Source organism: Sceloporus undulatus, chromosome 7 (genome assembly GCF_019175285.1).
Source record: "Sceloporus undulatus isolate JIND9_A2432 ecotype Alabama chromosome 7, SceUnd_v1.1, whole genome shotgun sequence".
Classification (NCBI taxonomy): Eukaryota; Metazoa; Chordata; class Lepidosauria; order Squamata; family Phrynosomatidae; genus Sceloporus; species Sceloporus undulatus.
The window spans coordinates 23,942,395-23,953,761 of NC_056528.1; the positions used below are offsets into that span (position 1 = coordinate 23,942,395).

The 11,367-nt window shown below is 49.2% G+C and overlaps 1 protein-coding gene across 2 annotated transcripts; it reads left to right on the top strand.

Moving 5' to 3' along the window:
* The first annotated feature begins 901 nt into the window (after positions 1-901).
* TIMM44 (translocase of inner mitochondrial membrane 44) lies at positions 902-8,973 on the top strand. Of its 2 annotated transcripts, none has more exons than XM_042479955.1 (13): positions 902-1,022; positions 2,471-2,575; positions 2,954-3,124; positions 3,468-3,548; positions 4,748-4,897; positions 5,455-5,594; positions 5,926-6,011; positions 6,215-6,307; positions 6,467-6,591; positions 6,803-6,853; positions 7,585-7,674; positions 7,816-7,926; positions 8,099-8,973. In XM_042479955.1, the coding sequence occupies exons 1-13, from the start codon at positions 993-995 to the stop codon at positions 8,216-8,218; spliced, it is 1,353 nt and encodes a 450-aa protein (XP_042335889.1). In that variant the 5' UTR covers positions 902-992; the 3' UTR covers positions 8,219-8,973. The 2 variants fall into 2 exon arrangements, with proteins under 2 accessions (XP_042335889.1, XP_042335890.1); XM_042479956.1 differs by having other exon boundaries at positions 1,008-1,022; positions 2,959-3,124.
* Positions 8,974-11,367: the final 2,394 nt, after the last annotated feature.

Consider the following 11,367-nt stretch of genomic DNA (forward strand, 5'->3'; position numbering starts at 1 on the left):
TCATTTGGATCGAATGCTTCATGTACTCTCCTCCGGAGCAACAGAATAAGTTTTTGAGGACTATGGAGTCTCTCAACTAGTCTGGCTGTTGGACTGGGCTGGATGGGAGATGAAGGCTGCATTCATGCTGGAGAAATAACCCAGTTTGGCACTGCTTTTCAGCATCCTGGCTGAAGGCTATGGAATTCTGGGAGTTGGAGTTAGGCCCAGAGTGGAGCAGATTCATATGAGTTCCTATGGCAGGCAGAAGCAATCTTGGGCAGAGTCAACTATTTAGTCATTCCTATTTTAATCATTTCAACCCCTTGCAGTAATAGGGCTGCATCCACACTGCAGAGTTAGTGCACTTTGACACCGCTTTAACTGCTGGAGCTCATTGCTGTGGGATTCTGGGATTTGTAGCTTTCTGAGATATTCAGCCTTCCCTATCGAGAGAACCCAAGCATCGCAGCAAACTACAAATCCCAGCATCCAACAGCCCAGAGCCATGGCAGTTAAAGCAGTGTCAAACAGTTCTTTCTCCTGTGGCAGAAGCCCTGGGCTTTACATACTGGTGCCAGTATATCATTTCCTGTATGGCAGTACTCTAGGTCGCAGGCACAAGGACCAGGTAGCCTCTGAGCATGGGCTGAGGGCTCCAGGGCCCAGGGTTTGGGAGCCGAAGAGCCTCAGAGCCTCTAAATGGGGCGAGGTGAGATTTGGTTTAGGCCCAAAAGGAAAGACCGGCAGCGTTCTTAAAGATTTCTTATCTCATTCCCATTGCCTTCAGCCTCCTTCAAGGCAGCGAGACTCCATTTCCCACAACGCTTTGCGAGTATGACGAGGTTAGCCGCAATCCTATTGGCAGAGGGTTACGGTTGCCGGGGTAACCAGAAAGGCGGGAAGCGAGCTGGGTGACGTCACAGAGTCTCCTGGTCCCCGTCTCCATGCCGTCGCGGTGCTTGTGACGTCATCGGGAGGCGCCGGCGGGGAGTCCTCATTCCCTGTTAAAAATGGCGGCGGCCGCGCTCTGGGGTTGCCGGGTAAGGATGGGAAGGAGGAGGGGAGGCGCGGAGGGCCCCTGAGCATGTGCAGAGCGCTCCTTTCCGCCGTGGAGGAGAGCCGGCTCTTGAGCGCGTACAGAGTGCTCCCCTCTCTGAGTGCTTTAGAAGCGGAGAGTGCCACTGCGCATGCGCAGAGTGCAGATCCCGACTCAGATGCAGATGTGGATGTGTCTTTGGGAAGTTAGGTCCAGTCCACACGGCAGAAACAATAACCCAGTTTGAAACCGCTTCAGCTGCCCAGGCTCGAGGCTAGGGAACCCTGGGATTTGTAGTTTCGTGAGCCATTGGGGGCATGATAAACTACAGTTCCTAGGGTTCCCTGGCAGCACTGAGCCCCACAACATACTCCAACTCCCAGAATTCCATAGCCTTGAGCCAGAAAGAGTTATAGTAGTGCCAAACCAGGTTATTTTCCAGTGTAGATGCAGCCTCTGCCTCCCCATTCTCCCTCCCTCCTCCATCGCTTCTCTGCTCTTAAAGCTTAGAACAATGGTTCCCAAACTTTGGCTTGCCAGGTGTTTTGGACTTCAACTCCCAGAAGCCCCAGCCAGCTTGGCCAACTGAAGTCCAAAACATCTGGAGGACCGAAGTTTGGGAGGACCAGTTTATAGCAAGGGTGGGAATTGCTCGACGCCTACTAGCTTCCTATCCTACGTTGCCAGCAGTATGCAGAATGCTGGGACTTGCAGTCCAACAGCGTCTGGAGCAACGCAGTTCCCACCTTTGGATTAGATTGCAAACCTTGAGAGCCAGCGCTTTGAACACTGGACTATGACTCCGGAGACCAGGGTCCAATTTCTTGCTTGGCCAATGGAAACCCACTGGGTTACCTTAGGCGAGTCACATGCTCTCAGCCACAGAAAGTGATAGGGTTGCCATAGGTTGGAAACAACAACAAAGAGGTAGCGACCTGAACTTTTATGCTCTGTAAAGCACTTTTGCAGAAATGCACCATCTAAATCAGTGCTTTCCAAGCTATCTGATGTGGATGATTGGCAGTGCAGTTATTTTCCCCGCTCCTGTCCAGGGACTGGCACCACATTTCTGCCCATTGGCTACTATTCTTTCCTTTCCTGCAAACCTGCCATGGACTGAGGACCACTTACTTTGAGTAGCACTGGTTTAAATAACAAGGACATCTTTTCATGACGTTAAGGACGCCTTTTAAAAACAGGCTTTCTATTTGAAAGGGACTTAAAACAAAACAGGAAAGTCAGACCATGCTTTGTTTATCTCTCTCCAGATTTGTCTGCTCCAAGGGAAGGGGACTTGGCTGTCCCTCTTAGCAGTGGCAGGAGCCCACCCTGGCTTCCCTGTTCTCTGCCTCTGGTTCAACTTGCGTTTCATCCCTCAGAGGGGTTATGCATGCCAAGCGAAGGGTTTTATAATCATTATTAAATGGGAGCTTCTTGTCTTTTGAATCCTAGAAATGCCTTTTAAACATTTGGCTTGCATCCGGACGGTATTCGGGAGCAGCGCGACTTGCCATCCTTCCACACCAATCCAACAGGCCTTCCTTACAGCTGTACCAGGTGCGTTTATGGCAAATCAAAGTAAAGTATTGTGACATTGATCCTGGGGTGGGGAGAGGGTGCTGGAGTAACCCTTTTGGAAGAAGACGCTGCCTGAAGACACACTGGAACTGGTGAGAGGATGGGTAAACATCCTGGCAAAGGGCCGATTCCTTTGACTGGAGAAAGAGCTGCTGTTTCAGTCCCTGTTTCCCTCTTCCGTCCCCTTTCCTTTTTCCATTTGTGTTCTCTCCAAGGGATTATGAACTTACAGACCAAAGTCTACCTTTATCTTTTGATAGGATTCATCTGAGCCCAGGAGAACCTGGGAGGGAAGTGTATGAATCAGGAATGCTCTCTCTGTTTCTTCACGGGTTTTAATGGCTACCTTTTCTTTAGTCTAGATGCTATTCCTCTGGAGGCCGCAAAGGTTTTATATCAGGCTTTGTGGAGAACATCAAGCAGGAGCTAGCTAAAAACAAAGAGATGAAAGAGAGCATTAAAAAATTCAGAGACGAAGCAAAGAAGCTGGAAGAGTCAGAAGCCCTCCAGGAGGCAAGACGGAAATATGTAAGTCTGCGGGTTTCTTCTGAGAATGTGGACATAACTTTCAAGTAGATGCTGAAGACATAGGCTGCTGCCACACTGCAGGAATAAAGCAATTCGATACCACTTTAATTCCCATGGCTCAATGGTATGGAATGTTGGGATTTGTAGTTTTGTGAGATATTCAGCCTTCCCTGTCAGAGCTTTGGTGCCCACCAAAGTACAAGTCCCAGAATTCCATAGCAACCTACTGCTGTAGCTTGTATAATTATGGCAGTTCATTAGTATTATTATTATACACAAAGTTAAAACTGACGGTGTGAATAACATCTTCCAATTTGTTCTGGAATCCCACCCTTCTGTACAGAAAACCATTGAGTCTGAGACTGTTAAGACTTCTGAAGTCCTGAAGAAGAAGTTTGGAGAAATCACTGGCACAGTTAAGGAGGTGCGTTTGCAGCCGTTTAACATCTATTTAGTTTGCTTTCCTGACTTATTCTGTGTTTCTGAGTGCCCCTGTCTTGAGGAGATTTGGGGCAAGTAACAAGGAGCTTCAAGTGGAATAGCAAGTCAAGAATGAGGAAATACATATGGGTGCAAACTTTATAATTACAGTGGTACCCCGGGTTATGAATTTAATTCGTTCCGCCGCCGCGTTCGTAACCCGAAATGCTTCATAAGCCGAAAAAGCCATAGGCGCTAATAGCGAAAGCCGCGATTTCGTGCGAAAAAGCGCCGAAAAGCACCAAAAATTTTTTCGTAACCCGAAATAACCTTCGTAACCCGGAACAGTTTTTTTCTATGGATTTTTTTCGTAACCCGGAAATTTCGTAAGGCGGCGCATTCGTATCCCGGGGTACCACTGTACTTTGTAATTTGAACCCACCAGCTCTTGTTCTGATCTCTGGAGCAGCAGAGTTCACTCCACATCCCTTCGGACATTTAAAGATGGCTATCATGTCACCTCTTAGTCTTCCGTTCTTCAGGCTGAACATACCCAGCTCCCTCAGTTGTTCCCCATAAAGCTTGGTTTTCCTATTCCTCCTCCTCCCCACCCCCACTTTCAAATTCTCCCCTTTCTTATCTGTTGCTCAGCATCCTAGACCACTAATGGTTTCCCACTCTTGTTGGCCTTTATAGTGGCTCCTTTCTTGAGCATGGAAAAGTGGTTTTTAAAGGACTTTTTGAGGGAGGGTTACCTCGGTAGACCTTGGTGTTTTCCTCCAGGCCTGTGTGACACTGTTTTGGCATCTTCATGTTTGCTCCTCATGTCAAGGACAGCCTCCTCTAGTTGTGCCACTCCAGATCTGTTGGACTACAACTCCAGTAATTACTAAGCCAGCTGGATCATAGGAATTGTAGTGCAGACACATCTGGAGGGGGATGAGGTTGTTGAAGGCAAGTGTGAGGGAAGGTTAATTGAGGAAGGCGGTGACATACTTGTGTGAGCCTCGGTCTCTCCACCTGTCCTTCTGGATGCGACTTGAAGTGTATATATTTTTATTTATTATTCTCTTTCTGAATCCGGGGAAAGAAATGCGCTCTCTCTCTCTCTCTCTCTCTCTCTCTCTCTCTCACACACACACACACACACACACACACACACACACTATGGCCTTGACTGCTCCTTCTCCCCTTTGACCACAGAGCTTGGACGAAGTCAGCAAGAGTGAGTTCGGCCGGAAGATTAAGGAAGGTGTGGAAGAAGCAACCAAAACTGCCAAGCAGTCTGCCGAATCGGTATCCAAAGGGGGAGAGAAATTGGGCCGGACAGCAGCATTCAAGGCCTTTTCTCAGGTAGGTCATGCCCTCCCTGCCCATAAGCACATGGACCTTATGCATCATCCCTTATTCCCTCCCTCCCCCTTAAGCATAGTCCCTCATTTCCTTCCATCACTCAGGATTTCAGGTAAGACATCTTTCCCAGTCATACTTGGAGATGCCTTCTGCATGAAGAGCAGTGGCATTTATTTGCCCCTTAAAACAAATGTTAGATCCCAGTCCTTATGGTTCTGAATTAAGAGGCTGGATGAAACAGAGATGTAGAAAGAGTTAAAAGAACCAAAACGTATCTGAATAAAAAGGTCTTTGCCAGTTGGCAGAAGGAGAAAAGAGAGGAGTGCCTACCTTAGTCTCCTGTAGGAGGGAGTTCCACAGCTTCCTAGGAGCAGTTGCCAAGAAGGCTGTGCCTCCCTCCTCACCAAAGCTGCCTGTGAGGTGGTGGGTTGGAGAGCAAGCCCTTCCCTGAATATGTCAAAATTCAGGCAGGCTCATTTGCTATCAATGGTGACTTGCTTTCCTCTCCTTCTATTGTGTCAGTCCCAGCATATACTACGCTTTTCTTTTTCTTGCAGGGAGTCGAGTCGGTCCGGAAGGAGATCGATGAGAGTGTCCTGGGGCAGACAGGGCCTTACAAGCGCCCAGAGAAGCTCCGGAAGCGGACAGAGTTTGCTGGAGAAAGGCTGAAAGAGGAACGGATATTTGAAGCCAATGAGTATGTTATCAAGGCAGCTGATGTGTGTCCACCCAAAGTGCTCAATGGATGGCCGTTTTATGTTGGAAAAATGGGCCTTTCTCAAAATAAAACAGCTACCCATTGACTATTTGGAGATGTGTCTCCTTCCACCCCAGTGGATTCTGTTGGGTGCTCTTTGATTTTTGCCACTCCCAATAGCTCTAGGGAGACAGTATGTATAGGGTAGAGGCATGCAGGAGACCCGTAGGCTGCCCAAAGCCGCCACTGCCCTCCCAGCAAAAGGGGGAAAGAGGTGGGGAGAGAGTTCGCTCCATTGAACAGGATTTTCCAACCTTCCTTTTTCTTGCAGGGAGGCGATGGGTGTGGTACTTCACAAGGACTCCAAGTGGTACCAGCAATGGAAAGAGTTCAAAGACAACAACATCGTCTTCAACCGTAAGTGGTTACCTGGAAGTAGGCGCTTCCTGAGGAGGCTATTTTGGACAACATTTCCCCTCCCTGAGTACCCTCTGTTGTGCAAATGCTTTGCGGTGGTTTATTTTGTATCCCAGGTCTAACATGGTTCCCCAGCCTTCCTTCCACAGTTGCCATAAACAGACCAGTGCAGCTCTGTTGTTTTCTCCCCCTCTCCCTTCCAGGGTTCTTTGAAATGAAAATGAAATATGACGAGAGTGACAACGTTGTCATCCGGGCCTCGCGTGCCGTCACCGACAAAGTGACAGATTTTATAGGTGAGCCTTTGCGCTTTTTGCTTAATCTCAGAGCTGGGAAGGAGAATGGCGTCCTGTCTTTTCCCAGCCAAATCTCCGGTTTTCCTCCTCCCCTTTTGTGCTTCTCTCCCTGAATTCCCTCCTTGCACTGATGCCCCTCTTCTCTTTTCTTCATGGCAGGAGGCCTCTTCTCCAAGACGGAGATGTCCGAGGTGCTGACTGAGATCCTCCGCGTCGACCCAAACTTTGACAAGGACCGGTTTCTCAAGCAGTGCGAGGAAGACATCATCCCCAACATCCTGGAGGCAGGTTCTTTAGGTGGGGGGCAGACATGACGGGGGAGTGCCCTCTCTCTCTTTTGGGCAGGATTGGAGGGGCCCCATGTCTTGGGAGAGAACCCAGAGAGAGAGAAGGGCTATGGGCATGACTCTTTCTGTGTGCCCTCCTCCCTCACTCTCTCTCTCCTTCCCCTTTCTTTCTTTCTTTCTTTCTTTCTTTCTTTCTTTCTTTCTTTAGGCTATGATATCAGGGGACTTAGACATTCTCAAGGACTGGTGCTACGAAGCAGTGAGTACCTACCTTGCAGGGCTGGTGTCTGAATTTGCCTTTTTCTCCCCAATTTGAAGCTGGAGAGTCCTGTGTAGAAAAGAGTTTAGGGCCCTCAGAAGAACCCTCCTGGATGAGGTCTAGAGGCATATCTACGTCCATCACTTGGGAAAAGTTACTTTCCTCCTCTTTTGGACTACCAATTCCCAGGATGCTCCATCCAGCCTCTACCCGGTCAGGCTGCTTTTCTGAGCTCTAATTCCTTCCCTTCCACAGGGACTCTACCTAGCAGGCCTTCTCCAGCCTAGAACCTTTGAGGCCTGTTAGACTGCAAATCCTATCATCCTCAGTGAGAATCAGTGTGATGTCATGGTTGAACATGCTGGAGTGGGTTAAATACAGACTGAGTCTCCCTTATCCAGAATTCTGAAATCTAAAATAACCCAAAATACAATATTGTCCACATGGGTGGCTAAGATAGTGGCACCTTTGCTTTGCGATGGTTCAGTGTGCCCAAACTTTGTTTTATATACAGTATATGCAAATATTCCAAAATACTGATGGTCCCAGTCATTTTGGGCAAGGAAGACCCAACTTGAAATAAAAACAAAAAGACTCTCAGGTTCTGTATTGCCAGTTCTAGATCTTATGTGGGTTGGTAGAGAGGTTATGCCAAAGTTGCCTCTTTAAATTTGGGACACCTTCTGCAAAATATTTTGGAAACTCAGGTGGATTTTTTTTTTCTCTTTCAGACTTATAGCCAGTTGGCACATCCAATTCAACAAGCCAAAGCCATGGGCCTTCAGTTCCACTCCAGGATTTTGGACATTGATAATGTGGATGTAAGTGACTGTCCTGGTCTGGACTGCCTTTAAAATTACACTGCCCTTGACTCTATATTGGTCTATCTGTCAAAAACAAACAAGCTAGTGCTTATGGACTAATGACTTGATATTTCGTCTCTCCCTTTTGTTGTTTTGCAGCTGGCAATGGGGAAGATGATGGAGCAGGGGCCCGTGCTGATTATTACTTTCCAGGCCCAGCTAGTGATGGTGATTAAAAACCAGAAAGGGGAGGTGGTCGAAGGAGACCCGGTAAGTTCAAGGACCTCTGAGTCGGGCGCATTCTTGACACTCTTGTGGTCTTTGCATGTGTGAAAACAGCCATTCCATCTTCCCCATATGCATGTCCTCCTAGTCTTGCAGTGGCTGTTTAGACGTTTTAAGGGTCCGTCCCTAACGCTGGTTGTTCCCCTTTTGTTTCCAGGAGAAAGTCCTGCGGATGTTGTATGTCTGGGCTCTCTGCAGGGACCCCGATGAGCTGAACCCTTATGCCGCCTGGAGACTGTTAGACATTTCTGCTTCAAGCACAGAACAGATCTTATGAGTCCGGCCCCTCTGGCCGCCCCTTCCCCTCGTCCCTCCGACAGAACGCCTGCCTTGACGTGAGGGTGGCCATTTTGTGTGGCCGTTTGAGGCCTTTGTGAGATGCCTGCTTTTTCCTGAGGGCTTGGGAACAGCTGGCTCTGAGGCAGACAGAGCGGAGAGACTGGGACAGGAGTGCTGAAGGATGCCAGTCTTTGGCGCTTCCTGGTCTGCACGCATGGAGTGGCGTTGCTTCTTCCACAGTGCCCTCTGTCCTCGGTTCTTCGACCTGGTTGTGCTACTAAGGCTGCACCTGGGTTTCACTGAAGCAGACCCTTCTGGTTTTCTCTTGCGATTAGGGGCACTTGTGGATCATACCTCCCAGACCTGCAAACCCTCTGTGGGATTGGAGGTTGGACTCTCTTTGCCTGTGGCGGCCGGGATCTCTGTTCATGATGCTCTGGGCAGCAAAGGAGGGTGCAGTTCAGGAACAGAACTGGGGGTGCATTTTGTGGAACGCTTTGGGATTGATGGGAGGATATGTGTGCGAAATGGGGAAGTCAAACGATCCCTTGGCACCCCCTTCCCAAAGAAGAAGGGAACGGTTTTGGTCAGCTGTCCTTCTGGGGTGCTGGCTGAGCAGAGCTGTCTCAAGGAGAGGAGGAATATCGGGAAGGTCTGGGAGCAAATCTGGTGAGTTTACAGCCGGTGTGAGAGGGCTAGTATCATGGCAAAATCTTGTATTGTCTCTATAAATTAAAATGAGCATAGCCGGTTGTTCTGTCCCTGTGTGTCTGTTCAGGGTTTTTTTGGGGGGGGGGGAGGTGGGTTACCTGGGAGCAGAATTCCACCCAATAGTAGATAAAATGGCTTCCAATATTGCCTCTGGATGTTTTTTAATAAAGGAAGAGGGGGAGTTGTGATGGGACAGGAGTGGTTCCCAGTGTCACTCAATGTCCAAGGCAGTGGCCCTCCACCAGGATGTGCTGGGGATCATGGGTGTTGTAGTGGCCCTCCAGAAAATAGCCTATGTAATGTTGACTCTGAGAGAAATAAGCCATTGGTAATAGATTTTTTTTTTATTTCGGAGGCCAATGGGTGTTCCCTGGTATTACAAGGCTGATGGTTGCATTGATGTTAAGCTCTTCTTCCCTGTTTTTAAAACTATAGAATCATAGAGTTGGAAGAGACCCCAAGAAGGGCCCTGATCCAGTCCAACCCCATTCTGTCACGCAGGAACTCTCAATCAAAGCATCCCCATTGACAGATGGCTATCCAGGCTCTGTTTAAAGTAATAGTAATTATTACTACAGTATTAGTTTAGGAGTGTCTTTCTGGACTAGGATTAAGCTAACCTCCACCCTACCCTCCCTCACCCCGTCCTGCTTTGGCCTGGTGTTAAGAGGAGATGTTTGCTCTAAATGAACATTACATTTGTCAGTGTGGAAAGATCTGCCCTGTCTTTCCTTGCCTCTCTGAAAGTTGCCCTTTTGGGAGGGAGGATTAAAATGGTGACCTATGGAGCAAATGCCTCTTTGCCTTATGGAGAAAGAGGCTCTCAGCAAAGCTAGAGTAAGTGAAGGTTGGACTGCACCTCCCAACATCCCCAACAAGGACACTCAACTTTTTGTTTTCCATTCCTGCCTTCAGGGTTTCAAGAGGGAGCTTTAGCCCACCTTTTTAAAATGTCTGCTCCCCTCCTGCTCCCTTCACCTTTACCCAGTTGAGGGCCCAGTGGTGCAGGATGATGGAGTAAGAAGAGTGGCCTTGGAGAAGCTCCAAGGGTTTTGAGTTCAAGTCACAGCTGGGAAAGATTTTGCCTTAAGGCAGCTGAAGGGCTTTTGAAAAATCAGATTTTCTTCTCCCCTTAAAGCTCACAGTTTCCGACCTTAGAAGCCGCAGGCAGTAGGGCTCAGTGGTGGGAGCTGCAGGGGAGACCATTCCTGAATGGAGGAGGAGAGGTGGGGGTGGCGTAGTGGTTAAAGCCATGCCCCCCCACCATAAATAGGAGTGCATCCAGCCCTCTCTCCCCCCAATGGGACTGGAAAGCCCATATAAAAGAGATTGCGCTGCTGGTCTGGAAGATGCCAGGCTGCCAAGGGAATGAAGATGCCAGGGTGTAAAGGAAATGGAGTCAAGGGGGGGTTGGAGGGCACTTCCCATCATCCCCAGGCAATGCAGGGGTCGAGGGAGGTCTCCCTGCAGCCTGTCTTTGCCCTGGGCCCCTCAGGCTCCTTCCTGGAAATCCCCAGCATGATCCCTGAGCCCTGCAGGGCAATGGCCATGAGGCTGGCATGAGTCCCTGCCCCTCTCCGCCACCAGAGGGCGCCCCAAGACAGGTAAGAAGTGCTCACTTTTATCCATAAGGGGGCGCCCGAGAGAGAGCCAGGAAGTTGCTGGCACAGCCTAAATCTCCACTGCAAAAGGGCAAGCGATCCCAAAAGGCGAATCGCAAGTGCGTCCCCTCGCTATTTCGGTTCCACAGTTTGGGGACCACTGCCAGTCCATAAACCATCCAATATCTCCTAATAGCCACCCACTGACAAATGAGCTCAGCAGGAGCCTGGCTGCTTTGAAACACTGATATAATTAAAAGGGGGGGGAACCCTAGGCTTTTGCACTATTTGTTGTTGAAGTGTGTCTTTAAGTCGTTTAGTCTCCTTCCCCTGGCGCCCTTTTAACTCCCTTCGGACAGACAGGAGGGAATGCTCCCTTTCCGCCACAAGAGGGCGCTCCATAGGGACGCCAATGGAAGGACTTAGTTGGAGAGGGGAATATGCCCAAATGCAGCCACAGGAGGGCGCCCGAGAGCAAGAAATGAAGCGCTTTGGAGCCTTATGGAGACCGACAGGAGAGAAGGCATTCTTTCAACCGCCAGAGGGCGCTTCATAGGGACGCCAATGGAAGGACTTAGTTGGAGAGGGGAATATGCCTAAATGCAGCCACAGGAGGGCGCCCCACAGCTATCCTCCAGTGCCCTCCTTGCAAACTGGTGTGGATACTAAGGCAGGCGTTGGGGACACGGACAACCATGCCAGAGTTGCAATGATTGCAGATGTGTATACCAATGGCATAATCCTAGCTTGCATCTTCATAACCACTGGACAGAATGTCAGCCATGACGACTGTATTTTTGGCCAAACCGGTACACACTTGCCTTGGCGATAGCAA

Coding starts and splice junctions, on each gene's coding strand:
- TIMM44 (XM_042479955.1), top strand. CDS start 993: ATGGCGGCGGCCGCGCTCTGGGGTTGCCGG. Junction 3,125..3,467: donor AGGAGGCAAGACGGAAATAT/GTAAGTCTGCGG, acceptor CCTTCTGTACAG/AAAACCATTGAGTCTGAGAC. Junction 6,854..7,584: donor AGGACTGGTGCTACGAAGCA/GTGAGTACCTAC, acceptor TTTCTCTTTCAG/ACTTATAGCCAGTTGGCACA.